This window comes from Nicotiana tabacum, chromosome 15 (assembly GCF_000715075.1).
Source record: "Nicotiana tabacum cultivar K326 chromosome 15, ASM71507v2, whole genome shotgun sequence".
Taxonomy (NCBI): domain Eukaryota; kingdom Viridiplantae; phylum Streptophyta; class Magnoliopsida; order Solanales; family Solanaceae; genus Nicotiana; species Nicotiana tabacum.
In genome coordinates this window covers 104,372,675-104,399,457 of record NC_134094.1, presented here as the reverse complement: position 1 = coordinate 104,399,457, position 26,783 = coordinate 104,372,675, and the positions used below count along the sequence as shown (strand labels likewise).

General features: G+C 36.5%; 2 protein-coding genes across 2 annotated transcripts; both read left to right on the top strand.

The window, feature by feature from the left end:
* Positions 1-2,988: 2,988 nt before the first annotated feature.
* Positions 2,989-4,334, top strand: LOC107821497 (RING-H2 finger protein ATL11-like). The gene has a single exon (XM_016647930.2). It carries the CDS (start codon positions 3,116-3,118, stop codon positions 4,226-4,228), a length of 1,113 nt encoding a protein of 370 aa, XP_016503416.1. The 5' UTR covers positions 2,989-3,115; the 3' UTR covers positions 4,229-4,334.
* Positions 4,335-21,339: 17,005 nt separating this feature from the next.
* LOC107823825 (putative RING-H2 finger protein ATL37) lies at positions 21,340-22,866 on the top strand. Its single transcript, XM_016650531.2, has one exon. The coding sequence runs from the start codon at positions 21,461-21,463 to the stop codon at positions 22,604-22,606; it is 1,146 nt and encodes a 381-aa protein (XP_016506017.2). The 5' UTR covers positions 21,340-21,460; the 3' UTR covers positions 22,607-22,866.
* Positions 22,867-26,783: the final 3,917 nt, after the last annotated feature.

Sequence of the window (26,783 nt, the reverse complement as noted above, 5' to 3'; positions counted from 1 at the left end):
ACGAAGTGTGTGTGTATATATATATAGGTATAGCCGCACATAAATAAAAACACGAAGCGCTAGGGCCACATGGTCGGGTTCTTTTGGGGATAGACTTGTGAAGAAGCAATAATCTAATTAGTATATATAATTGATGAAGCAATAATCTAATTAGTATATATAATTGATCATCATCAAATATATCTATTTGTAAATTGATTCATCGACTTAAAACTTACTTAGATGTATCGATGAATATTAAAAATAAAACATTTTGACCTATATCGATGAATATTAAAAACAAAACGTCTCTACCTATATCGATTAATCTATGTCATGTATTATTAGTGATGAATGAATGAAATATAAAAGAATTAACTAAACATCTTTGACATGTATATATGGATCACAAATTAAAGAAACGAAATAAGTTATTAGCATTAAGTAAACGAGTTAATAGGTCAAACATGGTCAAACTTTTGAATCACATTAATATTTACTATCTAAATAATATAAATGTAATCCGTTAACACTTTATTTTGTAATATAAATAATAAATACACTAACATATACTATAACATGCTATATATAGTTAAAGTAGTACAACGAAGTATGTATATATATAAGAACATGAAGCGCTAGGGCCACAGGGTTGCTCAATTCCTTTGTATGCAAAGCTCAGATCAGAACTCTCCTTTCTACTGGAGCTTTTCCGTTGCCCCAATCTCGTGAGTCATCGCCAGAGGCTCGACCTCTACGTGATCGTTCCTCCCGTCCTCCTCGTGATCGTTCCTCTCGTCCTCCTCGTGATCGTTCTTCCCGTCCTCCACAAGACCGTACTCTCTATACCGTCTTTTAGATAAAAGTTTATCAGACGGTGATGATGTTGTAGAAAGCACCCATTGACCAATACTTTGATATACTTTGAACTGGACTAATAGAACTAGTTTTGAATTAGATTAAACAATGTTGAACTTGTTGTAATTAGTTTTTGCTTGGTTTTGGATTGTAATATTCAATTGAACTTTAACTTGTTAGTTTTAAAGTATTAATTGGATGTTTGGTTGTTATTGTTGTTGGATATTTGGTTGGATTTTTGGTAAATTAGGGATTGTATGTGGTGAATTGGTGGTTATTAGATGTGAATTGGGGGTATTGGTATGCTGTTTTTATTTGGCAGGTGGTGGAGCTACCAAAACACGCATTTTCTGCCAAAATTAAACCCAGAAAACCGACCAACTTTGGTCAATAACTAAAAAAAAAATTAAATTGCACATTACCGATCAATGTTGGTCGGTTAATGTACAATAAATTCCCAAAAATTCAACATTACCCACCAAATTTGGTAGTTTTGCTGCCTGCCCTGTCCAGTTTACCGACCAATTTATGTCGGTATTTTTAAATTTTAATTATTTATAAAAATATATATTTTTCAGTACCGACTAAAGTTGGTTTGTATTTTTAAATTTTATTTATTTATAAAAAATATATATTTTCTAATACCGACCAAAATTGGTCGGTAGGCAAAATTAATAAATTTAATACACATACCAAGTTTGGTCAGTAAAATTAAATTATTAAAATAATATTCCGACCAATTTTGATCGGTATGTCACTTAAATTGTCAGATGGTAGTGTATGGCATACCGACCAATGTTGGTCGGTAATTTTCGACCAATGTTGGTCGGTAATTTCCGACCAACTTTGGTCGGAATACCATTCCGACCTTCAAAATACCGTCCACACATGAATGGTCGCGTTTTGGACGGTTATTGGCCATTACCGGCCAACTTTGGCCGATTGTTTTGGACGGATTTTTCCTGATTTCTAGTAGTGGCTGTTCTCGAAGCCAGACTTGTCACATTCTTCAATTTTAATTGCTAAGTCTTATTTTTAATCTTATTTATTTACCATTTTTGGATCAAATCAGTTCGTTTGTCTATAAATCACGTAACAAATTCAACCGTGCGTTTTACGGGTAAACAATGGATTAACACAAATGCTTTGGAGACTGGATAGGTTTATCAAAGATTAAGTACATAGAAAAATTAATTTTGTAAGGAGTTAAATTTGTGTCGAGAGCAGAAAATGGACCAGTAATACCAGTTCAGCTGTTACTCAAAGATAAGCTTCTGAATCTTTTGCCACGAGTGGGATGCCATTCCCACTCGTGGCAAAAGATTCAGAAGCTGAAAGTAGTTGAAGGACCATGTTAAAGAATAAAAATAAGAAGACTTTATGTTTGCGTAAAAGATGGGACATATTTATTTCTTTAATTTTGCTATTCCATGATCATCAATTAGGTTCTTCAAAAGATTCACGACCTCTTAAGACATGACGAAGGTCAAAAGCTATTAAAGATGAAGAGTTTGAATTTTAAGATTTTTTTTTAAAGTTCCAATTAAATATTATTCCTAACATTTTGGTATCCTTTCTTGGGGATTGGAGGTAAGAAGTCAACGGCGACACCCTTCCTTTCAGTGGGTTTAAAGAGAGCAAGGAACCACGACATCACTCTTTAACTACTGAATAACTTTAGCTTTTATTTTATAATCAATTGAATTTTATATTTTTATAACCATATAAATATCATAACATTATATAAATATCATAACATTTCGAAAAGCACAAATTTCAATTTTATTTTTTAAAAAATTGATATTTAATCAAACTAGCTAACATGAATTAAAATAGAGGGTCTAACATTTTCTAAGAAATTTGCAGAGGGGGCCGGCTATTTTGTGTCTTGAATATTCCTCCTCTCCATTGACAATTGATAGTTCGGTCCATGTCTTCTCCTCTCTAAACACAATTTTAAGCCAGGAAGAAAGATATTATAACTCCTTTCAAAATTTATTTTTTTAAGTACCTAACCTTTAAATACCTATTAACTACTCTCAAAAGTCAAAACATTATTGATTATTCTCGTGCTGGCCACTTAATCTTAATATACGTCAACAGCTTCTTCTCCTTTAATTTGCGGCAGGCCACTCCAACACTATAAATATATCCAAAAGAAACATATCCATTATATCCACCTTTTGCCTTTACTACTAACCATCTCCTCTGCTTTTCACACTACAAGTTAACGCTACCGGAGTTCAGATTAATAGTACTACTTCACTTTTTGAGGAAAATGAAGCATAAAAGAAATAACATCTTTGGTTTCTTCTTGTGTTTGCTTTACGCTATGGCCAAAACTGGCAGAGTCTCAGCGACAACATCATCTTCGGCGTTGGAGTACTCAAGTGTTAAAATCAGCCCAGCGTTAGCGATAGTACTCGCTTGTCTCGTATTATTCGTGGTTGCATTTTTCATCACATTATATATACGTCACATGAACCCCGACGAATCAATGGGTTCTTACTTCTTCCGTCATCGACCTGTTTCCCGTGGGGTTGAGCCTAATATCATCGAAACTTTGCCGGTATTTGTGTACTCCGATGTCAAAACCCTAAAGATAGGCAAATCTATCCTAGAATGTGCTGTTTGCTTAAACGAGTTCGAAGATGAAGAAACTCTTCGCCTTCTTCCGAATTGTTGCCACGTGTTCCATCCTGAGTGTATTGATGCTTGGCTTGCCTTTCGTACCACTTGCCCAGTTTGCCGTGCAAATCTCAAAACAAAACCTTCTGGTAAACTGCAAGAAACAATTCAGCAATCTGAGAATGTCAGCTCAGTTTCATCACCAGAAACAAATGATACAGTAATAGATATTCACGTGACCGTTGATCCACAACAAGTGATGAACCAGCAGTCTTCTCAAACACCTGTTCATATTTGTTCAACAAAATCTACACCACGAAATAAAACACCCAACTTCGCCCGCCTTGCACCCAAATCAACGCCGAGAAGGCCAAAGATTTTTGGGATGTTCAGTCGATCTCACTCGACGGGTCACTCGTTGATTCAACCTGGTGAGAATTGCGAGAGGTTTACTCTAAGGTTACCTGATGATGTACGTAAAAGATTGATAGACTTAAGTTCTAATATGCCGTTTTCTCCAGAGAGAAGTTCAACCAAGGGGTACCGGTTCGAACCGGTGGATGGCCGGTTAAGCAAGTTCCGGTTTCCACCGACCTCGCCTGTGTTTAATAAACCCAGTCCGCCAAAGGAGGAGAATGGTGAGAAAAAGCCGAAGAGTTTGCTGAAGTCCGTTAAGTCGCCGTTAAGTTTGTTTTGCAGGACGGAAAAGGATGACACAGGAGAAAGATCTTTTACTTATTTAAGATCAAGTACTTCAAGTTAGATAATTTTGTATATTCATCCCCTTTTCTTTATATGGATCTCGTGGCCTAAGGCGAAACTATATTGAGAGACCCTTAAATTCATTCTATAAAATATTTATACCAACAACAAAATTTATATTTTAAATAACAAATTAATCATTTAAGACAAAAAAAATCAAAAACAAAAATTAGGAAGAAAATCACAAAAAATAAAGTGGTGGACTATCGGTATTGTGGTCCAGAATTCAAAGTGAAAGTTTTGATTTGACTATCATCACAAAAAGAAAAAGAAATAAACGTACATAACGAAATAGCTTAAGTTTTGAGTATTGATAGTGTCAAAAATATTTACTCCTTCTGATCAATTTAAACGATAATTGTAGTTTATTCTATTAAGTAGCAGTTGTTGGTGATTATCTAAAACAAATTATAAATTACCTAATATAATATGTCTAATTACACTAAAAAAAAATCGGAGCATGAATCTTTTGTATTCATGCAGTTTCAGAGAATATTGTAAAAGAAATTCATTATGTTGTCGATATATATAACTTAATTCCTATATAAAAAAAATAAAATTAAAATTGAAGAGTGAAGTAAATATACTAATTAATGAGGGAAGAAAATTATCAAAATTTATAAATTTATTGTATTAAATAAACCTCAATCAAATAACAAAAAAATATACTATAACACTTTTTTTATACTATATATATATATATATATATATATATATATATATATATATATATATATATATATTATAGTATATAATAATATAATAATATGAATTCAAAATAAATTTGGGGCATGAGGCAACGGCCTCATTACCCATTGCCTTAGAGCCGCCCCTCGATGAGTCCTTTTACTTTTTAAACATTTTCTTACAAGAATTTTTTGCTCGCACAATTACTATATTGTATATAGTTATTGGATAGTGGAAGGGCACACAATACAATGAATTTGCCTGGCCCGGTTTCTCTTGGTTTCTTTTGTAATCAACAATTGTAAAATGAATGGTTTTTTCTTCTCGTTCTAATATAGATAGATGGCTACACATATGCATTTATTTTTGGTGATTAATAATACTTTTTCTTTCCACAAAAAAAGAAGAATAAGTTCTACTTTATTAGTAGAAGTTATCTTCAGTAATCAATATAGAGTTGAAACTGAATTGAAAAAGTTAAGATTTAGAAAAATTGGAGATAAATACACACTTATTATATATATATATATATATATATATATATATATATATATATATATATATATATATATATATATATATATATAAAATCATTTGTGTGTCTCGTAGGCGACATTGCTTTGTCAATTTTTTTTACTAAATATCATACAAATAATACTAAAATTTTATCAAATGCGTGTATATAACAAAGGAGTGGCATCACTTAACACAACTTTCTTCTTGGTCCAGGGTTTTAGCGCCTCGCACATTTTCTCAAGTTATAGAGTTGGATTTCGGCAACTACTTTTCGGAAAACTATGTAACTTATGTTTTTGGAAAAAAAAAAAAGTAGGCTGAGAAACATCAAAGAAGCACGATTCTCAAGACCGATGAGATCTGATTCTAATCAGAGGGATCCAAACTTGTGGTGTGAATACCACGGGACGAATGGCCACCGGACAGGGGACTGTCGACATCTCCGGGAGGAAGTGGCAACGTTACTAAAGAATGGTCACCTCAGAGAATTCTTGAGTGACCCAGCTAAGAACAATTATGGTCGTAACCGAGACAACGCGGAACCTTTGAAAGCGGGAGAAGATCCCCCGCGTCAAACAATCAACATGATCTTCGAAGGAAACTCATGGCCGATACCAATTCCACTATACTGACGTTAAAGTTGTATTCTAATAATTTGGGGTAGGAAGGATCCCATGATCCTGCCACTTCTTTATCCTGCAGTGACCGATTATTCCGACCGCGATTGGTCCTCATGTCGACAGCGAACCTGTCCGCTGTCCGGAAACCTCTGCTACGGCCTTCGGTTCATTTGTATGGCAAATGTGGTACGTAGACTTCTTCATCTGGCAAGAGCTGGGATTCTGCAGCCGCACAATTCTGAACTGCGGCCGCGAGGCAATATTTCTGCGGTCCGCAGATTTAAAACTGCGGCCGCAAGACACTCTTCTGCGGTCCGCAATAGTATAATTGCGGTCGCAAGACAATGTTCTGCGACCGCACAAATCTTGTGTGGTCCGCAATTCAATGAAGCTCTGGACTTGGTCTTTTTGTCATCTATCTGTTCTTGATCTTAAGCCCATCTCTTGCGGCCGCACAATTCATGTGCGGTCTGCAATTTGCACGAATGCCTGCTGACTTTTCCTTCTTTGGTTGCGGCCGCAGATGAAATTCTGCGGACCACACATTGCATGCTTATGTGCCCTTTATTGCCTTGTATTTGGATTACTCCTTTTTGAGTTGGATTTCATCTCGGGAGCCCAACTTCCAGCATTCCTGTAATTTTGTATAATTTTATTAGTTTCGAGAATACAATTCAAAGCTTTTGGGCTAAAACAAAAGCTAGAAGGTGTTAATAAGCAGTCAAAATCCCCACTTATCAATAATCATCCTTTGATTTTTCCTTATTCTTTTCCCGTCCTTTGATCGACGATGGAAAACCAACCTGATCATCTTCAATCCTTATTTTTGATTCATACCGGTTGTGGACATCCGCCCAGGTCGTTGCTTGAAACTCGAGTGGTCTTTCTTTTAATTTTCGGGAAGCATCTGAACTCCTTGGATTCAATCCTTTGGTGAACGCCTCAGCCGCCCATTCATCCGGGACAAACGGGAGCAACATTCTCTCCTTCTGGAATCGAGTAACGAACTCTCGTAGCAGCTCGGACTCTCCTCGCGCTATCCTGAATATGTCGGCCTTTCGAGCCTGTACTTTTCTTGCCCCTGCATGAGCCTTGATGAAAGAATTCGCAAGCATTTCGAAGGAATCTATGGAATGCTCGGGTAACAGAGAATACCACGTCAAGGCCGTGAGGGTTTTCCCAAATTTCTTCAGCAGTATATATTCAATTTCGTGAGGAGCTAAATCATTCCCTTTTATCATTGTTGTGTAGGTGGTAATATGCTCCTGGGGGTCTAAAGTTCCATCATACTTTGGCATTTCAGGCATTTTGAACTACTTCGGGATCAACTCTGGTGCCGCACTTGGCTTGTACGACAATTGAGTATAATTCTTCGAGTCTGGGCCTTTCAACACTGGTGGCGCGCCTGGGATCTGGTCCATACGGGCGTTTACTTCCCTCTTGAACAGTAAAAGTTTATTCTTGAAAGAATCGTTCTCGTTGTTGAGACCGAATCTATTCCCCCTGCCCCATCGGAGCCAATTTTACCCCTGGGAGTGTTGTTGTCGATCCTCCGTGTTGTTTGATTGGTGGGAATCCCGGGAGGGATCGGATCTCGTATGTTTGCATTATTTGAAGCTCCTGACAGCGCTTGCTTCAACTCCGTCATAACTTTATCTTGTCGCGTGAGGTGGCCTAGAATGATCGTTTGTTGCTCTTGCAAGACCCTTATCGTGTTGACGACATGCACTGGTGTAGCGTCACTCCCTTCGTTATGAGTATCGCTGATTGAGTCCTCGGAATGAGGCTGATCCCCTCGAATGTCGGGGTCGTACATGTTGTTAACAGTGTTATCTGTCATTTCTTATGAATTTTTCTAAGACAAAAACGATCAGAACACGTTAGTAAAAAAGGCAAGGATCAATTTAATTAAACGGCTATCTAGGCCCCACGGTGGGCGCCAAATTATTTACCCGTAAAACGGTACATTTGAATTTATACGTGTTTCTAGATAAGCGAATTAATTTGATCCTGAAATAATAAATAATTGAAGAGTTACACAATACTTAGCTTTAAGATGTAGACGAAACAGCAGAAATAATAATTTCGGGAATAAGGTTTTCGGGCACAACAACAAAAAAATCGAGAAATCAGAAGATAATATTGGATTGAGCTTTGTATAAAATGTAGTTTAAGTTTGCCAGAAAATCCCCCTTTATAATGACAACTGAGCTCACTATTTATAGCTATGAAGAAAGTCTTAGGGCCGTACCCTTCTTTAATGTCAATTATGAGGGGCATTTATGAAAATATAACGGTGAACATAAATGCCAAATTCCTTATAACGGATAACTGCTCAATGAAATGGATGAAAGGATAGAATGATGAGTTAGAGAGTCGAGTAAGGTATTGTTGTAGCTCACGGTCTTGTTATTACATCAAAATAAAAAGTAAACATAAAAATAAAATAAAATAAAAAGTAAAAAGACTATTAGCCTGTTTGGCCAAGCTTATTTTTTGGCCAAAAGTATTTTTTTAGTCAAATTTACTTTTTTTGCCAAAATTAAGGTGTTTGGCCAAGCTTTTTGAAGGAAAAAAAATGCTTTTGAGTAGAAGCAAAAACAATTTTGGAGAAGCAGAAAAAAATAGCTTATCTCCAAAAGCACTTTTTGAAAAACGCTTTTGAGAAAAATACACTTAAAAGTATTTTTTAAGAGTTTGGCCAAACACTAACTGTTGCTTAAAAGTGCTTTTTTCAAATTAATTAGCCAAACACAAACTACTTCCTACCAAAACTACTTTTTTTAAAAGTGTTTTTGACAAAAGCATTTTTCAAAATGAGTAGATTTTAGAAGCTTGGCCAAACAGGCTATATATCCAAGCCGCTTGTCTTGGGTTTTGACTTGGATCTTTAACGTATTCATGACATTTCTAAAACAACAAATTTTAATTTTATTTTCAAAAAATTATATCAAACTAACTTACATGAATTGAAAGAGTCCGGAATCAAAATGTGGTTTTTTTGGACTCAAACGACCGAAATATGTGGAAAAAGAGATATAGTGACCAAAATATGTATAACACCCTTTTAAAGGGCGCTATACCTTAACGGTCATTTGCCCGTTAAGGTATAGCGCCCTTTAAAAGGGTGTTATACTTGAATTTGAAAAGACGGGCAAGTATAGCGTCATTTATTAAAGCGCTATAGTATAACGCCTTAATAAACGGCGGTATACCTACATAATAAACCGTCCCCTTCCCTTCCCCACCAAACCAGAACCCCCTCCCCCGCGCCATTAAAACTTAAAAAACCAGCCATCCTTCCCCCTATTAACAACCAAAAAAGCTTGAGTGGAGCCCTCTCGTCTCACAAAAAGTAAAGATTCTTGGTCCCACATCCTAACTAAGGCGTTATCTCGTTGTGGGTTGCTCGTTTCGGCTCCAAATCACCAAATCTTCAACTTTCCAAAAACCTTAAATCGAGGTATTCCGACTTAGTTTTTGTTAAAACTTATATAAAAAATGCATATTAGTTGTTTTTAATGTGTTCTATGTTGTTTTGTGATTGTTTTGTGATTTAATTAATTTGTGATTTTTATCCGAACTATGATATTAATGTGCTAAAAAAATTAGTAAAAATAGAGAAATTATTATTAGTTGTTAAAAAAATATTAATTAGTTACTTTTTACTGTGGTATATGTATTTTTGTGAATATTTTGTGATTAAATTTATTTGTTATTTTTATCCGGTTTAGATTATTTATTTGTTTAAAGACTAGTAAAATAGATAAATTATTATTTTAGTTCCCTCTAATGGTATCTTATGGCCTAATGTAGTGCTTGTATTTGTAATGTAGTGCCCTTTTAGCATAGTAAAATGTAGTGTCCTTTAGCGTAGTATCCTTGTAGTTATTGAAATTAATCATTTAAGTATCTATTATACCCAAAAATACGTCAAAAAAGCTGATAGTTCAAACACAAACTCTGTCCAATTCTAGTCAACAATCGTAAAAAAAATAACATGAGAAAATAACAATATTTTCTGGACTAAGTATGAGAAAACAAGAATATTTTCAGGATACTTTGGTGCTACTGGGCCTCAAATATCGAGCCCGGAACCCATATGTGAATATTTAATAATTAAATCTTGTATAATTATAAAAATTAATTATTTAATTTACAAACAAACATATAAAATAATAAAACTAACATGTAAAATAATAAAACTAACATATAAATTAATAAAACTAATATATACAATATCAAACTAACATATAAATAATAAATTAACATTTAAAATAACAGACATGTTGAGTGATAAATCGAGATAATTTTCTCATCATGAACACAAGAATTCAGGATATCTTGGTGCTACTGGGCCTCAAATATCGAGCCCGGAACCCATATGTGAATATTTAATAATTAAATCTTGTATAATTATAAAAATTATTTATTTAATTTACAAACAAACATATCAAATAATAAAACTAACATGTAAAATAATAAAACTAACATATAAATTAATAAAACTAATATATACAATATTAAACTAACATATAAATAATAAACTAACATTTAAAATAACAGACCTGTTGAGTGATAAATCGAGATAATTTTTCCATCATGAACACAAGAATTCAAGATATCTTGGTACTACTGGGCCTCAAATATCGAGCCCGGAACCCATATGTGAATATTTAATAATTAAATCTTGTATAATTATGAAAATTAATTATTTAATTTACAAACAAACATATAAAATAATAAAACTAACATGTAAAATAATAAAACTAACATATAAATTAATAAAACTAATATATACAATATTAAACTAACATATAAATAATAAACTAATATTTAAAATAACAGACCTATTGAGTGATAAATCGAGATAATTTTTTCATCATGAACAAAAGAATTCAGGATATCTTGGTGCTACTGGGCCTCAAATATCGAGCTCGGAACCCATATGTGAATATTTAATAATTAAATCTTGTATAATTATGAAAATTAATTATTTAATTTACAAACAAACATATAAAATAATAAAACTAACATGTAAGATAATAAAACTAACATATTAAAGTAAAATAATGTAATTAATATTATTTAATTTACAGTAGACGACATGGAGGTTCCGCCTTTGCATCCCGGACCTGCCAGTCTGGAGCTACTGTTGTTATAGGGCGATCATAGGTCGTCGCACATATGGGAGTGACAGTTACTGTCCCAGACGTTCCGTTCCAGGAGAGTAGACGATATGTAGGGCTTTCTCATGGACCACCCTCTCCATCTCCATATAGTCAGACGCCTCCAGGATACGGACATTTATAGGATTATGGAGATCGGTTGGCTGCAACTGTATTGGTCGTTGATCACGGCCCTGATAGAGCGGTGGCGACCGGAGACGCACACATTTCATTTTCCCATTGGCGAGGCCACTATCACGCTTCAGGACGTGGAGGTCCTGTATGGGCTACCCGTTGATGGATACCCTGTTGCTTTGCCGAATGCCATCAGAGAGTATACGGGTTTGCACTACATGGAGATGCTGCAGCGGCTTACCGGTTTCCAGCCACCGGATGAGACTGCACTGGTTGGGGCCAGTCGTCTGCAGTTGACGCCCGTCCGACAGCATTTGGAGGCATTGCACAATGACATCACAAATGATACACCAGAGCTTCATATTCGTCGGTAGATGAGGTTGCTGCTGCTCCTTATGTTTGGAGGGGTTTTGTTCCCGAACACTTCGGGGAACCTAGTCAGCTTAAGATTTCTTCATCATCTTGAGCGGCTAGATGATTTACATCAGTACGGCTGGGGTGCTGCTGTTCTCGGTTACTTCTACAGGCAAATGTGCCGGGCGAGCATGGGCACCCAGCATGACGTTGCTGGATTTTTGCCGCTGCTACAGGTGAAAACATAGTCGAATACTCTATTCATTATAACATACCCAGTAAAAATATACCTTAAATTTTACGTCCACTTTGTATATTAGGTTTGGGCCTGGGAGCGGTTCCTGCAGTTGCAGCCACCTCTACCACCCTTAGCTCCGGGTGCACCACCTTCGTTTCTCCCTCTAGCTAGGAGGTGGGTTGATAAGCGAGGATATGGACGAGAGTACGAGGCTCAACATAATCCCCCATTGTGCAGGGATTTGTTGGATTTGCTGGAGGGTGCACAGGTAAATGTATACCTAAGTTTACTTGGCCTGGCTTCATATGTGTTGCGTATACTCACGTTTTCTGTTATTACTTAATAGTTCATTTGGAGGCCATACAATGACGAGCTAATAGCTGGTTTCCCCGATTATTGCTCGGCCGGCCGAATTATGTGGAGCTCTTCTGTCCCGTTGATGTGTCTTGATATTGTGGAGCATCATGCCACCGAGCGAGTACTTCGCCAGTTTGGCCGCCCGCAGCTTGTACCACTACCGCCCGCATGGCATATCACATATTACCAGCGGGATGATCGTTCCAGGGTGGACCAGACATATATGGCATGGCTAGAGGCACAAATTGATACTTGGGACCAGCGACATGACCTGATTCCGCCCCCTCCACCTGACCGGACGGAGACTGAGCATGATTATATGGGCTGGTACCGCAGCGTTACCCGACTTTTCGTCGGGAATCCCATTTATTGCGCTGGCGGTCAGTACGTTCCATACGCAGGGAGGCACAAGACACTGGTATGTTATTTGATATACTTACTTATAATGTTAACCTAGCGTTCCATAATTTATATTTTATATTTTGTGCAGGCTATTGGCCTACATCTATTCCACCAGTTGGGATTGCAGATGCAGCAGCATACCGGCGAGGGAGCAACTGCTTTGCATGAGTATGGCCGGCAGGTTACCGATCTGGCTTCTCGGACATTGAGGCGATCCCGAGATGATGAGCGATTAGGATACGAGGCTGAGTATGTGGCGCCAGAGCAGTACCATCATGGGCCACCAGTGGGACCGGAACGTGGTCGACGTGGCAGGCGTGCCCACGAGGTAGGGGTGTCCCACGAGGTCATGGGGGTCGGCAAGGAGGTGGTCCCCAGCTAGGGGGAGTTGAGGCACCTGTTGAGGATGTTGGAGTTGATCAGCCGGGTGACGTCCATGATCCAGACCACTCTCACATCAATATGTCGTCATTCAGCCTTCAGGTTCAGCTTATTCCAGGGACTTCGCAGGTGACCCCGTCCGCCCCATTGTTGATCACGGGCACGTCCATTACGCGAGAGGATTGGGATTAGTATTTTCCTGATCTTCCAGGTCCATTGACCGTTGCTGATGATCGGCCGACACGAGATGTGGATAGTGGGCGTTGGCTGAGTTATGGCTCATCATCGAGGGATGCTGGGGATCTTTCACAGGCGCAGGTATGTTTGTATTACTATTAAATTTAAATTTATTTTTATCTCATTGATTAGCCATAAATATCTTTATGTTTTTTTATTAAGGCTTCGTCCTCGCCCGTCACGGAGGCCACTTTGTGCGATACTGACCTGGCTGCGACGGATGATTATATTCAGGAGCCCGACGAGACCATGGTAAGACAATTTAAATTTTTGTGACTTAACACGTACATTACTAATATATATTTCATATACTAAAATATCTTATTATTCTGTAGGTTACTGCTGGACCGACAGCCCCTTCTACCGAGCATGCCAGCCCTACTAACGATCATGCTGCAATGCATCCTCCGATAAAGAGGCGACGTGATGAGGATGATCCTGATAGCGTAGCCTGACGGGATGGGATGTGCCTCAGGCCTACGGCTGTATTAAAGCATATAGGATGTGGGACACATTGATTTTTTTGTATTTTATGTACATATGACATTCAGTAAATAATAGCAACATTTTTTATTGTTTACATTATATGCACATTATGTTTTTATTTCTTCGGTTCTTTGTTATTTTAATACTACAACACAAACACAAACATAGAAACTTAACATAATTTAAATTCAGTACAACTAATGAAAATACATGACACGGAAAATATAAAGATAAAATACTATACTCAACACATACATGTGTTTGTTTAGTCACTACTGCCTATTATTCTTTGCTCCAACCAATTAAATTTCTCTTCCATTTTATTTTTTTCTTCTTCCGCCTGTTTTAGTTTCTCCTGCACTGCCACAATTTCTCATTGCATTTCAGAGATCTGGCGTTGGTATTCACCGTTCATATTCCAAACATACTGCAAACATGATTTGTAATATTCCTGGTTAATGGGTTCATCATACCATTCCTCAAGCATACAATGATTTCTGTCATTGCGTCAAATAATTGTTGACACATCCAGTATCTGCTCCCAACATTACTATCGGACCAACATGCCTTCAAAATCGCACGTCTGCCACAATAGCACCTTGGTTGGTCATTGCGTCCAGACAATTGTTAATGCAAGAAAAATGAAAAATTTATGGAAAGTTTTGCTATTTGTTTTTGTTAAGCGCATATAATAACTAAAATGCGCTAGTTATTTATAGGCAAGGCAATCCACATAACGTAGTAATTCACCACGCTATGCTTCGCGTGTTAAAGATTCTTTTGGGTACAAAACAACTTTTTCAGAAGATAGCTTTTGCAGGCGAGCAGCTTTTCAGGTTGACAAGACAACACACATAACGTAATAATTCACCGTGCTATGCTTCGCATGTTAAAGATTCTTTCGGGTATAATACAACTTTTTCAGAAGATAGCTTTTGCAGGCAAGCAGCTTTTTCAGGTCGATAAGACAATTTTTTTAAAAAAAAATAGGTTTATGTTAGATTGGTGTACTGAAGTATTAATGTTAAATATCAATAAAATTTAACAACAATGAAATCATAATTTTATTTCATACATTCTGCAAGATAAACAAGTACACACACGTATTACAACTACATTACGGAAACAAAACACTACGTGTATCCTTAATAGGTGGGAACATTAGATGAATTTCCACCAGGAGGTGGATTATCACCGCCACCCAAACTAGCTGAAGGACATTTACGACGGTCGTGTCCTATTTGCGAGCATATGCCACATTTGCGTGTATAAACGGTATCACCAACATCCATTTGGTTCCGTATACGCGTTCTTTTTTGCACCTGTCATTGACGTAAATAGTCCTTGTTACACACCATTTTAAATGGTTTCGGCGGCCAATAATGCTCAGCACCCACTGGCTGCAACTGCCCACTATAGGTGTTTAAGTATGCAGCAACACTATATTCTTTATCAACGTAGTTGGTTGCTCTTAAACCTGTATGTTGAAAGCACTTGATGGCATGTGAGCATGACATGTGGTAGATGGACCATTTCCTACAAGAGCATAACCTTCTGGCTTTATTTACGGTGTTTGTATTATTCCCCCAGTTGTGATGGATAGCGGTGCGAACTTCAAAAATATTTCGCTCGTTGCAATATTGCAAAAATGAATGCCAGTGTTCTCAAATCTTTTCATTGGTATTGGCATAAATTCAACACCCTTTCCATCAATGACGATGCACATCTAGCCCTTTCAACAAACCTCTCCGCCATCTGCTTGAATGACATCCGTACCGTGGCAGTGACAGGCAATCCTCGTGCAAACTTCAATAACCCGTTGAAAGACTCTGACACATTTGTAGTCAGAATTCCCCATCTTCTGCCACCATCCGCATGCAAAGTCCACTTGTCAAGCTCATGTCGCATCAATCAACGATAGTCTCCCTCGTCTTCCTACCTGATAGATTCCATGCGCCTCCTGAATTTACACTCTTGGTGATCTGTTGCAGCCATCCACATTAAATCATGCAAATCCTTGTTGGGATATGCCTTCTGGAAATTGGCCTTCAGGTGCCTCATACAGTAACGGTGGTAGGCATACGGTTCCTGCCATATACGCAAATTTTGTATAGAACTTAAAATACCACCATACCGATCAGATATTAGACAAATACCTGAACGCTTTTTGATAACGTGCTCTTTCAAGTGGTTCAAAAATAGTGTCCACGTCTCTTGGCTTTCATTGGCACAAATAGCAAAAGCTAAGGGAAATATACTTCCATTAGCATCTACTGCAACGACGATCAACAACTTAATATCATACTTTCCATAGACATGAGTGCCGTCTATGGATATTATCGGCCGGTAATGTAGAAAAGCATCAATTGCTGGTTTAAATGCCCAGAACACATATTTGAATATATGTTCTGGTATTCCCGGACTCCGCTCAAGCTTCCATTCAACAATAGTCCCGGGGTTGAAGTATTGCAATGCAGCCATGTAACTGGGTAGAGATGCAAAGGACTTATCCTAGTTACCATAAACAATTTCAAACGCACGTTTGCGCCCGAGAAATACCTTTCTTTTGGTAATGGTGCACTCATATTTCTAGTGGACGGATGTTATACACTCTTTGATCTTTTTACCTTATGGACGCTTCAATGTGTGGAATCAAGATAAGAGAATCAAGTTAGCATTCAAGTTAAAATGATTCCCACTGAATGTGTCCATTTCACAATTGTGGGTGTCAATATATTTACCCACAACCCACATATTTGTTTTCTTATTCCTCGCACATAACATCCAATTACAACCCATAAACCATCTACAACAAACTACCTTGTATACATCTGGAGATGATTCGCGTACCGTGATCTCACGACACTCTTTTACGCTGTACATTAGCACCGCCCTGGTTAGGCGCGTTTTATCGGGAAAAAGCATGCCCTTTGACAGCACCGTTGCTCTAGATTCATCCCACATTGCTAGCCGAATTTTGTCAATATTCCTTGTGAGGGAATCCACATCCAGCATACTTAGCAAATGATCAAGGTAGGGAATCTCCCTTGAATGAAACGACACGTGGGACTCGTACACTCTTGGTCTAACCGGGGGTGGAGCATGCTCCCTCGTCAAATCAGGTCCAGCATTCTCTTCCTCCTCATCATCACCCTCATCAGGGAAGGGTGTGTCATCTCCAAACTCATCGGCATTGTTGTCATAATCACTATTCTCTTCCTGACTTTGTTCATCTACTAGATTCCGATTAAATATGTCATCTTCGGGCAATTGAGTAAGGGCAGGACCTTCAGAATGCTCGTTTTCACTGCGCAACCAACAAAATAATGAGTTACTCAAATTGATAAATACTTTACATATAGATATATCACTTCACTTACAAATCGTAATGTGTTGACATCCCATGATAGACATTATCCTATTGGTGATGACTCCCGGATGGACCACCATGATCCAACACACCAGAACTAGGCATATTCCAACTGGGCGTTGGTTCATAACTTATAAAATTCATATCTGGCCGGTACCCCCTGTGGAATATATGAGTGTTAATACAAATTCAATACAACAAAAATAAACATCGTAACACAAAGGAAAATTAAAGTTTACCACTCATCTTGTGGATTATGTAAACTATGAGAGAAATTATTTCCTCGCTCCTCATTCGCCCATGGAGATAAGTTTAGATCAGGCCAAACTCTTTCAGCCGGAACCTGTTCGGCTAAAACTGCTCCAAAATAACCACTCGATGACTGAGGGATAACCCTGCTTTGCGCAACCTCATTATTGCGAACGTCTTCAACCTCGACGTATATTTCCAATATTTTTATCACAAAAAATTCCCGGTATTCATCCAGAGTCCTCAGAAAAACTCTCAGAGTTTCATCGTCTTCGATGTTAAACAAGCAACCTCTTGCGGAGTGAAAGAATATAGATATCTTCCGGTTACTTTAAGGTTCATCGAACGTTTGCTCATACTCATTTTTTGTACATAACAACGATACCAATTTATCGTACTCCATTTAAGTGGCAACTTAGCATGACACTGTGGAGATAAACTATAGGTTACTGAGTTATTCGCCACCACAACCTCACCCCTCCTAATATAATGAAACCCTTACTTTTCGCTCTTCAGACATTATGACAAACAACAAAATAACTTAAAGAATAAATATTTGAGAAGACTTGAGAATATTTATGAATGGATTTTTAAAAAATTCTTAACCTCTTTAAATAGGGCAAAAAACTAGTCCGAGATACAATTATTTTAGGTATAGTGCCTTAAATAAGGGCGCTATACCCAATTGAATTATTGTTATGTCAGTTAAGCCCAGAAGAATTATTTGTGGGCCCACAAAATATGTATAGCGCCTTAATAAACGGCGCTATACTTGCCCGTCTTTTCAAATTCAAGTATAACGCTCTTTTAAAGAGCGCTATACCTTAACGGGCAAACGACCATTAAGGTATAGCGTCCTATACATATTATGTCAATTAAGGACATGTATGATGGGGCTAAGACTCGGGTTAGGACAGTAGGAGGTGACTCTGAGCATTTTTCGATTGTAATGGGGTTACACCAAGGTTCTGCGCTCAGTCCGTTCTTATTCGCCCTGGTGATAGACGCGTTAACACACCATATTCAAGGGGATGTGCCATGGTGCATGCTATTCGCCGATGACATAGTTCTGATTGATGAGTCGCGAGTCGGTGTTAACGAGAGGCTGGAGGTTTGGAGACAAGCTCTTGAGTCTAAGGGTTTCAAGCTGAGCAGGACAAAGACGGAATACCTGGAGTGTAAGTTTAGCGCTGAGCCAGGGGAAGAGGGCGTGGATGTGAGGCTTGATTCGCAGGTCATCCCGAGTAGAGGCAGCTTCAAGTACCTTGGTTCGGTTATCCAGGGGGAGGGGAGATCGACGAGGATGTCACACACTGTATTGGGGTAGGATGGATGAAGTGGAGGTTAGCATCTGGAGTCCTGTGTGATAAGAGAGTGCCACCGATACTCAAAGGTAAGTTTTATAAAGCAGTGATTAGACCGGCCATGATGTATGGGGCTGAGTGTTGGCCCGTTAAGAACTCACATATTCAGAAGATGAAAGTAGCAGAAATGAGGATGTTGCGGTGGATGTGCGGGCACACTAGGATAGATAAGATTAGGAATGATGATATTCGGGAGAAGGTGCATGTGGCTCCCATTGATGACAAGATGTGGGAAGCGAGGCTTAGATGGTTCGGACATGTTCAGAGGAGAAGCCTAGATGCTCCGATACGGAGGTATGAGCAGCTGGTTGTGGATAGCACGAGAAGAGGTAGAGGGCGGCCTAAGAAGTATTGGGGAGAGGTGATCAGGCAGGATATGGCGATGCTCCAGATTTTCGAGGACATGACACTTGATAGGAAGATTTGGAGGTCGAGTATTAGGGTTGTAGGTTAGGAGGTAGTTAAGTCGTGCCTTACTTCGTACCATTGTGGGACTAGCCATGTAGAGTTTTTGTCTAAGATAGCTAGTGGCAATGTTGTGTTTTACTATTTCACTTTTCAGTGCAGGTCCTATTTACTAGCTATCGCTTTTGCTTTGCATCTTTCTTCTAGATTTCATGGTGTTCCTATTTTTCTTATGATTGTTGTGGTGATACTAATATTGTCTCCCTTTGCTTTGCATCTTTCTTCTGGATTTCATGGTGTTCCTATTTATCCTATGATTGTTGTTGTGATACTAATATTGTCTCCTTTTTGTCATTTTGTCTTTTTATTTTTTTGAGCCGATGGTCTTTCGGAAACAGCTTTTCTACTCCTTCGGGGTAGGGGTAAGGTCTGCGTACACACTACCCTCCCCAGACCCCATTAGTGAAATTTTACTGGATTGTTGTTATTGTTGTTGTTATTGTATATTTTTTTTCCACACATTTCGATCATTTGAGTAAAAAAGAACCATATTTTGGTTCTAGACTCTGAATTGAAACAGAGAAACTAACATTTTTTAAGAAATTTGTAGGAGATGGCCGGCTATTTTGTATCTTTGGATATTGCTTCTCTCCATTGACATTATTAATAGTTCCTTTCAAGTCTAAGCTTTAACTAACGAATACTTTGGTGGTTCGGTTCATGACTTCTGCCATCTAAATACAATTTTAGTTTTTTACACGCTTGATCCTTTTTAATTATTATTTAAAAAAATAGTATTATTTATTATTTATTTTATAAAGAGCACTTTATTTTTTATTATTAACATATTACAAAAATTAAGCCCAGCATTCATTTTCTTCACTCCATTTTTTAAAATCTGATGCATATGTGAATGCCACCTAAATTCAAGATGTATTGATTTATACGTCTTTTATACTTTGTATATCAAGTATCACTTTAATTCAAAATGTATTTTTATGTATATAATTTTTGTATGTTTATTTGTGAAGTGCCATCTTATTTTAAGATATATTTTTAATGTATATTTCAAATATATTTTATATGTAGAGTGCCATTTTAATTCAAGATGTTTTTATATATATATATATTTTGTATATTATATGCCATCTTAATTAAATTTAAGATATATTATTTTATGTATATTTCATATGTCTAAGTGTCATCTTAATTGAAGATATATTTTTATGTATATTTTTTGTATATTTTATATATGTTAATTCAATATATATATTTTTATATATATTTTGTATATATTAACGTATATTATTATCGAAGTAAGATCTTTATGTTAAGAAAGGAAGAAAGAAGGAAGAGAAAAACTTAAGAAAGATAATTAAAAAGAAAACGAATGGAACAAATTTAGAAAATATATTGGTTTCGGCAGAAAATAAAATTAAGAAGATAGAAGAAAAAGAAGGAAAACTAATAGATAAAGAGAAAAAAAGTATGATTTTTGTACAAAGAATTATTGACTTTCCATTCAAATTGTTTATGTTTAGAGATTAATAATTAATATTCCTATTTTAATGGAACTGTGTGCTACAAATTTAAATATTTTCCTACCATAATTGTAATATTGGATTTCATGCTACGAATTTGTTATATTTCTTTTAAATTGTGACAGTTATGTAAAGTTCTCATACAATTTTAAGTGAGGAGGACATATATAACCCCGTTAGAAATTTATTTTTTAAGTTCTCCAAAGTCAACCTTATTGATTATTCTCGTAGTGGCCACTTAACATAAGTCAACAGTTCTTCTCCTTTAATTTGCGGTAGGCCATTTCTGTTAAGTGTTTGTCTTAATATTTTTATCATATTTGATTTTTCTATCCAATATATTTATCATAATTTTGTTTTTTTGTTTTTTAGAAGGAAATTATTAATGATATCTCATATTTGGCTAGGTCCTTTTTTCTTTGAAAAATTTTGAGCTTCTATAAATTAAGGATCCTTCTATAAATTATCATATGGGATTTGAGAATCTTATTTAGGGAAAGAATTTCGGGACAAAGTTAGTCTGTCACTTGTATTTGTCTCAATTGACCAAATTATATCAAATGTTTGAGTCTCTTCTTGTATATATAAATAGTATATCCAAAAGAAGTCCATTATATCCACCTTTTGCCTTTACAACCATCCATCTTGCTCCTCTGCTTTTCACACTCCAAGTTAACACTGCCGGCGTTCAGATAAATAGTAGTATTCACTTTTTGAAGAAAAATGAAGCATAAGAGAAATATCATTTGTGGTTTCTTCTTGTGTTTGCTTTACGCTATGGCCAAAACTGGCAGAGTCTCAGCGACAACACCATCTTCAGCTCCATCAACGTTGGACAAAAATGTTAAAATCAGCCCAGCGTTAGCGATAGTACTCGCTTGTGTCGTATTATTCGTGGTTGCAGTTATCATCACATTATATATACGTCACATGAACCCCGACGAACCAATGGGTTCTTACTTCTTCCGTCACCGACCTGTTTCCCGTGGACTTGAGCCAAATATCATTGAAACATTCCCTGTATTTGTCTATTCCGATGTCAAAGCCCTAAAAATGGGCAAATCTATCCTAGAATGTGCTGTTTGCATAAACAAGTTCGAAGATGAAGAAACTCTCCGCCTTCTTCCGAATTGTTGCCACGTGTTCCATCTTGAGTGTATTGATGCTTGGCTTGCCTTTCGTACCACTTGCCCCGTTTGCCGTTCAAATCTCGAAACAAAACCTTCTGGTAAACTGCAAGAAACAGTTCAAGAAACAGAAAGAAGCGACATAGTAATAGATATTCACGTGACTGCTGGTCCACAAGAAGTGATGGACCATCAGTCTCCTCAAACACCTACTCATATTTGTTCAACGAAATCTACACCAAGAAATAAAACACCCAACTACGGCCCCCTTACTCCAAATAGTAGCAGTAAGGCGAGAAGTAAGACACCCGATTTTCGGCACCTTGCACCAAAATCAACACCGAGAAGACCAAAGATTTTTGGGATGTTTAGTCGATCTCACTCCACAGGTCACTCGTTGATTCAACCTGGTGAAAATTTCGAGAGGTTCACTCTAAGGTTACCTGATGATGTACGTAAAAGATTGATAGACTTAAGTTCTGATATGCCGTTTTCTCCAGAGAGAAGTTCAACCACGGGGTACCGGTTCGAACCGGTGGATGGCCGGTTAAGCAAGTTCCGGTTGCCACCGACTTCGCCTGTGTTTAATAAACCCGGTTCGCCAAAGGATGAGAGTGGTGAGAAAAAACCGAAGAATTTGCTGAAGTCAGTTAAGTCGCCGTTAAGTTTGTTTTGCGGGACGGATAAGGATGATACAGGAGAAAGATCTTTTGCTTATTTAAGATCAAGTACTTCAAGTTAGATAATTTTGTATTTTCATCCCCAGTTCTTTGTTTAGATCTGACAACTCACTCGGACGAGTTTGGCCTGATGAGTCATTTTACTTTTTACTTTTTCTTTCCAAACATTTTTTATAAGATTTTTTTTTTCACACAATCAATATGTTGTAGTATATAGTAATTGGATAGTGGAAGCGTCACAATACAATAAATTTGCCTGACCCGGTTTCTCTTGGTTTCTTTTGTTATCAACAATTGCAGAATGAATGGTTTTTTCTTATCATTCTAATTTTTAAGATATAAAATAGATAGATGGTTACACATATGCCATGTGTGTTATATTTGGGCTGTATATTTGTGCAAATTTCCCTATTATTTTCGACCTTTACTACTCAAAACTCTAATTAAAACACCCGATCAAGCACATATGTTTTAGTAGTGGTATGAGTTAGCTTACTTTATACCCAACTAATCGCCATAAAATGATCTCTCTCTTTTTTTTTTAGCCAAAAATGATGTAGAATAATGGTTTCTCCATATAGAACATTTTCCACAAAAAAGTACTTATTATAGTAATTTCTAAATATAAAACATTTGACATCACACAACTACTCTAAATTAAATAAACAGTCCATATGTAGGGGTGCCCAATTACAGACGTAGGTATTTAGAACTATCAAAGGAAATTCAAAGTTGAAAAGACAAATCTATATCACAGTAGAATCTTAAATAGTTACAATAGTTGCGCATGATCAAAGTTCACAAATAAGGCACGAAAGCTACGAAAAAAAAAAGAGAGACATCGTTATCAACTATTGCAGTCGTTTTCCAGTTCACATTTTTCTAGTTGGAAAGCACTACTGATGATTTATATTGATTTATCTTGCTTTCGAATTTCGATCAAGTATATATTGATAACAATGTCTACATTGGTAAACGAATGTGCTAGAAAGTCCATTCAAGTACACCCACTTAAGGTGAATGGAAATTAGTCATTTGGCCCATAATAACAAATCTCAGAATCTTATCCACAAAGAATAACAATTAAGTGGTTCCTTGACCTAATAGACTAGGAGGTTGAAATCTTCTTCTTGTTTTAGTTGGTATTATTGCCAAAGAAAATTGTCAAAAATCCAATTACATAAAAGACCTTTAACTATATACTCCGTCCGTTTCAATTTATGTGAACCCATTTGACTGGGCACGGAGTTTAAGAAAAAAAAAAGACTTTTAAACTTGTGGTATAAAATGAGGTAAATATATTTTGTGTGGCTATAAATCATTGCATAAAGATAAATTGTTTCCAAATAAGGAAAAAGATCATTCTTTTTGGCACGGACTAAAAAGAAAATAATTTCACATAAATTGAAACGGAGGGATTATGTACTAAGAGTGGGGTTTGGAAAAGAAAAGAGGCAGGAGCTGTTAAGAAAGTTGATTCCCAATTAGTTGAGGAAATGCACTGTTGTTTTATATCAATGAGAAAGCTTTTGTAGTTGAGTTCTCAAAGCTGGACGATCTTTATTCTAGATTTATAGCTTGTTTTTTCAAGCTTTTAAAATCTGCTTATTTTGATAATTGCTTTTTTTAAAAGTGCTTTTCAAAAAAGTACTTTTGGTGAGAATCGATTTGTGATTAGCTAATTAATTTGAAAAACACTTTTGAACAGTAATTAGTGTTTGGTCAAACTTTTGAAAACTGCTTTTAAATGTATTTTTCTAAAAAATATTTATCAGAAAAGTGCTTTTGAAGAGAAGCTATATTTTTTTACTTCTAAAAATCTGCTTCTGCTTCTCCACTTTTTTTCATTCTAAAAACTTGGCCGAACACCTCAATATTTGGCCGAAAGCACTTTTGGCCCAAAAGAAAACTTGGCCAAACAAGCTATTATTCGATATTAGACTCGTTTAAATTGTCCAAATATCTAATCCTCTGTATGTGGGCCGAGGGACAAGGTGTTACAATATAATATACTCCCTCTGTTTCAATTTATATGAATTTATTTCCTTTTTAGTATGTGCCAAAAAGAATGACCAATTTCTTTATTTGGAAAGAATTTACCTTTATGCAATGATTTATAACCATACAAAATATATGCGTCTCATTTTACACTATAAGTTTAAAAGTCTTCTCTCTTTTCTTAAATTTTGTGCCTAATCAAATAAGTTCACATAAATTGAAACGGACGGAGTAATACACCCTGTTTGAGAGGTTGAACCATTTTCTGTTTCGCGTTGAAAAACGAAAAAAAGATAAATTTATCACATCATCACATGTAGCTACACATTTGGTACACGAATAGACTTAAAATCAGGTTGCATGTGCGCGACAGGCGACAGCACGGTAACTTAAATAAAGTCGCCGTAATTAGTCATACTCTTAAGTAATTATGCCATTATAATAACAAAAAAAAGTCAAATATATCCTTATACTATTAAAAATAATTTAAATATACTCTCCATTTTATTATTCGCTCAATTAAGACCCTATCATTATACTATGAAGCAAATATAGCCTAAATTTAGACGAAATAACACGTGGCAAGCTGAGATCTCAGATAACCCATTCCCAATTAATACCCGATTCCTTTTAAGAATCCACCCATTTTTAGACCATTATTCCAATGGCGTACGCAGAATTTTAGGCAACCGGTGATAAAATTTAAAAAATGAATGAATTGTTATAAAATAAAGACAGTAAAGTAAAGACAAGTATAGAGAGAGATTGATATATTATTCAAACTTCAAATTTATGTACATAATGAACTGAAAACTCCTTTATTTATAGAAGAAAGAAAGCAGCTGCGAGGCTTTTCAGGAAGCAACTGGAAGGCTTTTCTTTAGCTGCTTGTAAGTTGTCTGCATAAGCTGCTTGCAACCTGCCTGTTTAATAAGAAGCTGCTGCAAATCATTTCATTGAGCTGCTTGCAACCTGCCTGCATCAGCTGCTTGTAGATAAACTTCAATAGAGTACTAAATAGATAATCTTCTTCAGGAAGATTATCTATAGCAGAGTAATAAATGAACATCCACAACATAATTATTTTCATAACACTCCCCCTTGGATGTTCATTAAAAGGTATTGTGCCTCGTTAAAACCTTACTAGGAAAAACCCAGTGGAAAAAATTCTAGTGAAGGAAAAAGAGTACACATATTTAGTAATACGTATTTCTAGATGCCTCATTAAAAACCTTATAAGGAAAATCCTGTGGGAAAAAACCTTAGTAAGGAAAAAAGAGTATATCGCGTATTTTACTCCCCCTGATGAAAATCTTGTTTCAAATATTTGAGTCTCCGCATTCCAATCTTGTATACCATCTTCTCAAAAGTTGAAGTTGGCAAAGATTTAGTGAATAAATCTGCCGGATTGTCACTTGAACGGATTTGTTGCACATCAATGTCACCATTTTTCTGAAGATCGTGTGCGTAGAATAATTTTGGTAAAATGTGCTTCGTTCTATCTCCTTTTATAAATCCTCCCTTTAATTGGGCTATGCATTCAACATTGTCTTCGTATAAAATTGTGAATTTTTTCTCACATTCCAAACCACATTTTTCTCGAATAAAATGAATTATTGATCTCAACCATACGCATTCTCTACTTGCTTCATGAATACCTATTATTTCGGCACGATTTGAAGAAGTAGCAACAATAGATTACTTTGTGGAGCGCCATGATATGATAGTACCTCCACATGTAAATACATACCCGGTTTGATATCTAGCTTTATGAGGATCAGATAAATAACTTGCATCTGCATAACCAACAAGATCTGCACTATCTTTGTTAGTATAAAACAAACTCATATCAAGAGTTCCCTTTAAATATCGCAATATATGCTTAATCCCGTTCCAATGTCTCCGTGTAGGAGAAGAACTATATCTTGCTAGTAAATTAACAGAAAATGCTATGTCAGGCCTTGTAGCATTAGCAAGATACATTAGTGCACCAATTGCACTGAGATAGAGTACTTCAGGACCAAGGAGTTCCTCATCCTCTTCTGGAGGTCGGAACAAATCTTTATTCACTTCAAGTGATCGAACAACCATTGGTGTACTCAATGGGTGCGCTTTGTCCATGTAAAAATATTTTAAGACCCTTTCTGTATAGGCAGATTGATGGATAAAGATCCCGCCTGCCAAATGTTCAATTTACAGACCAAGACAAAGTTTTGTCTTTCCAAGATCTTTCATCTCAAA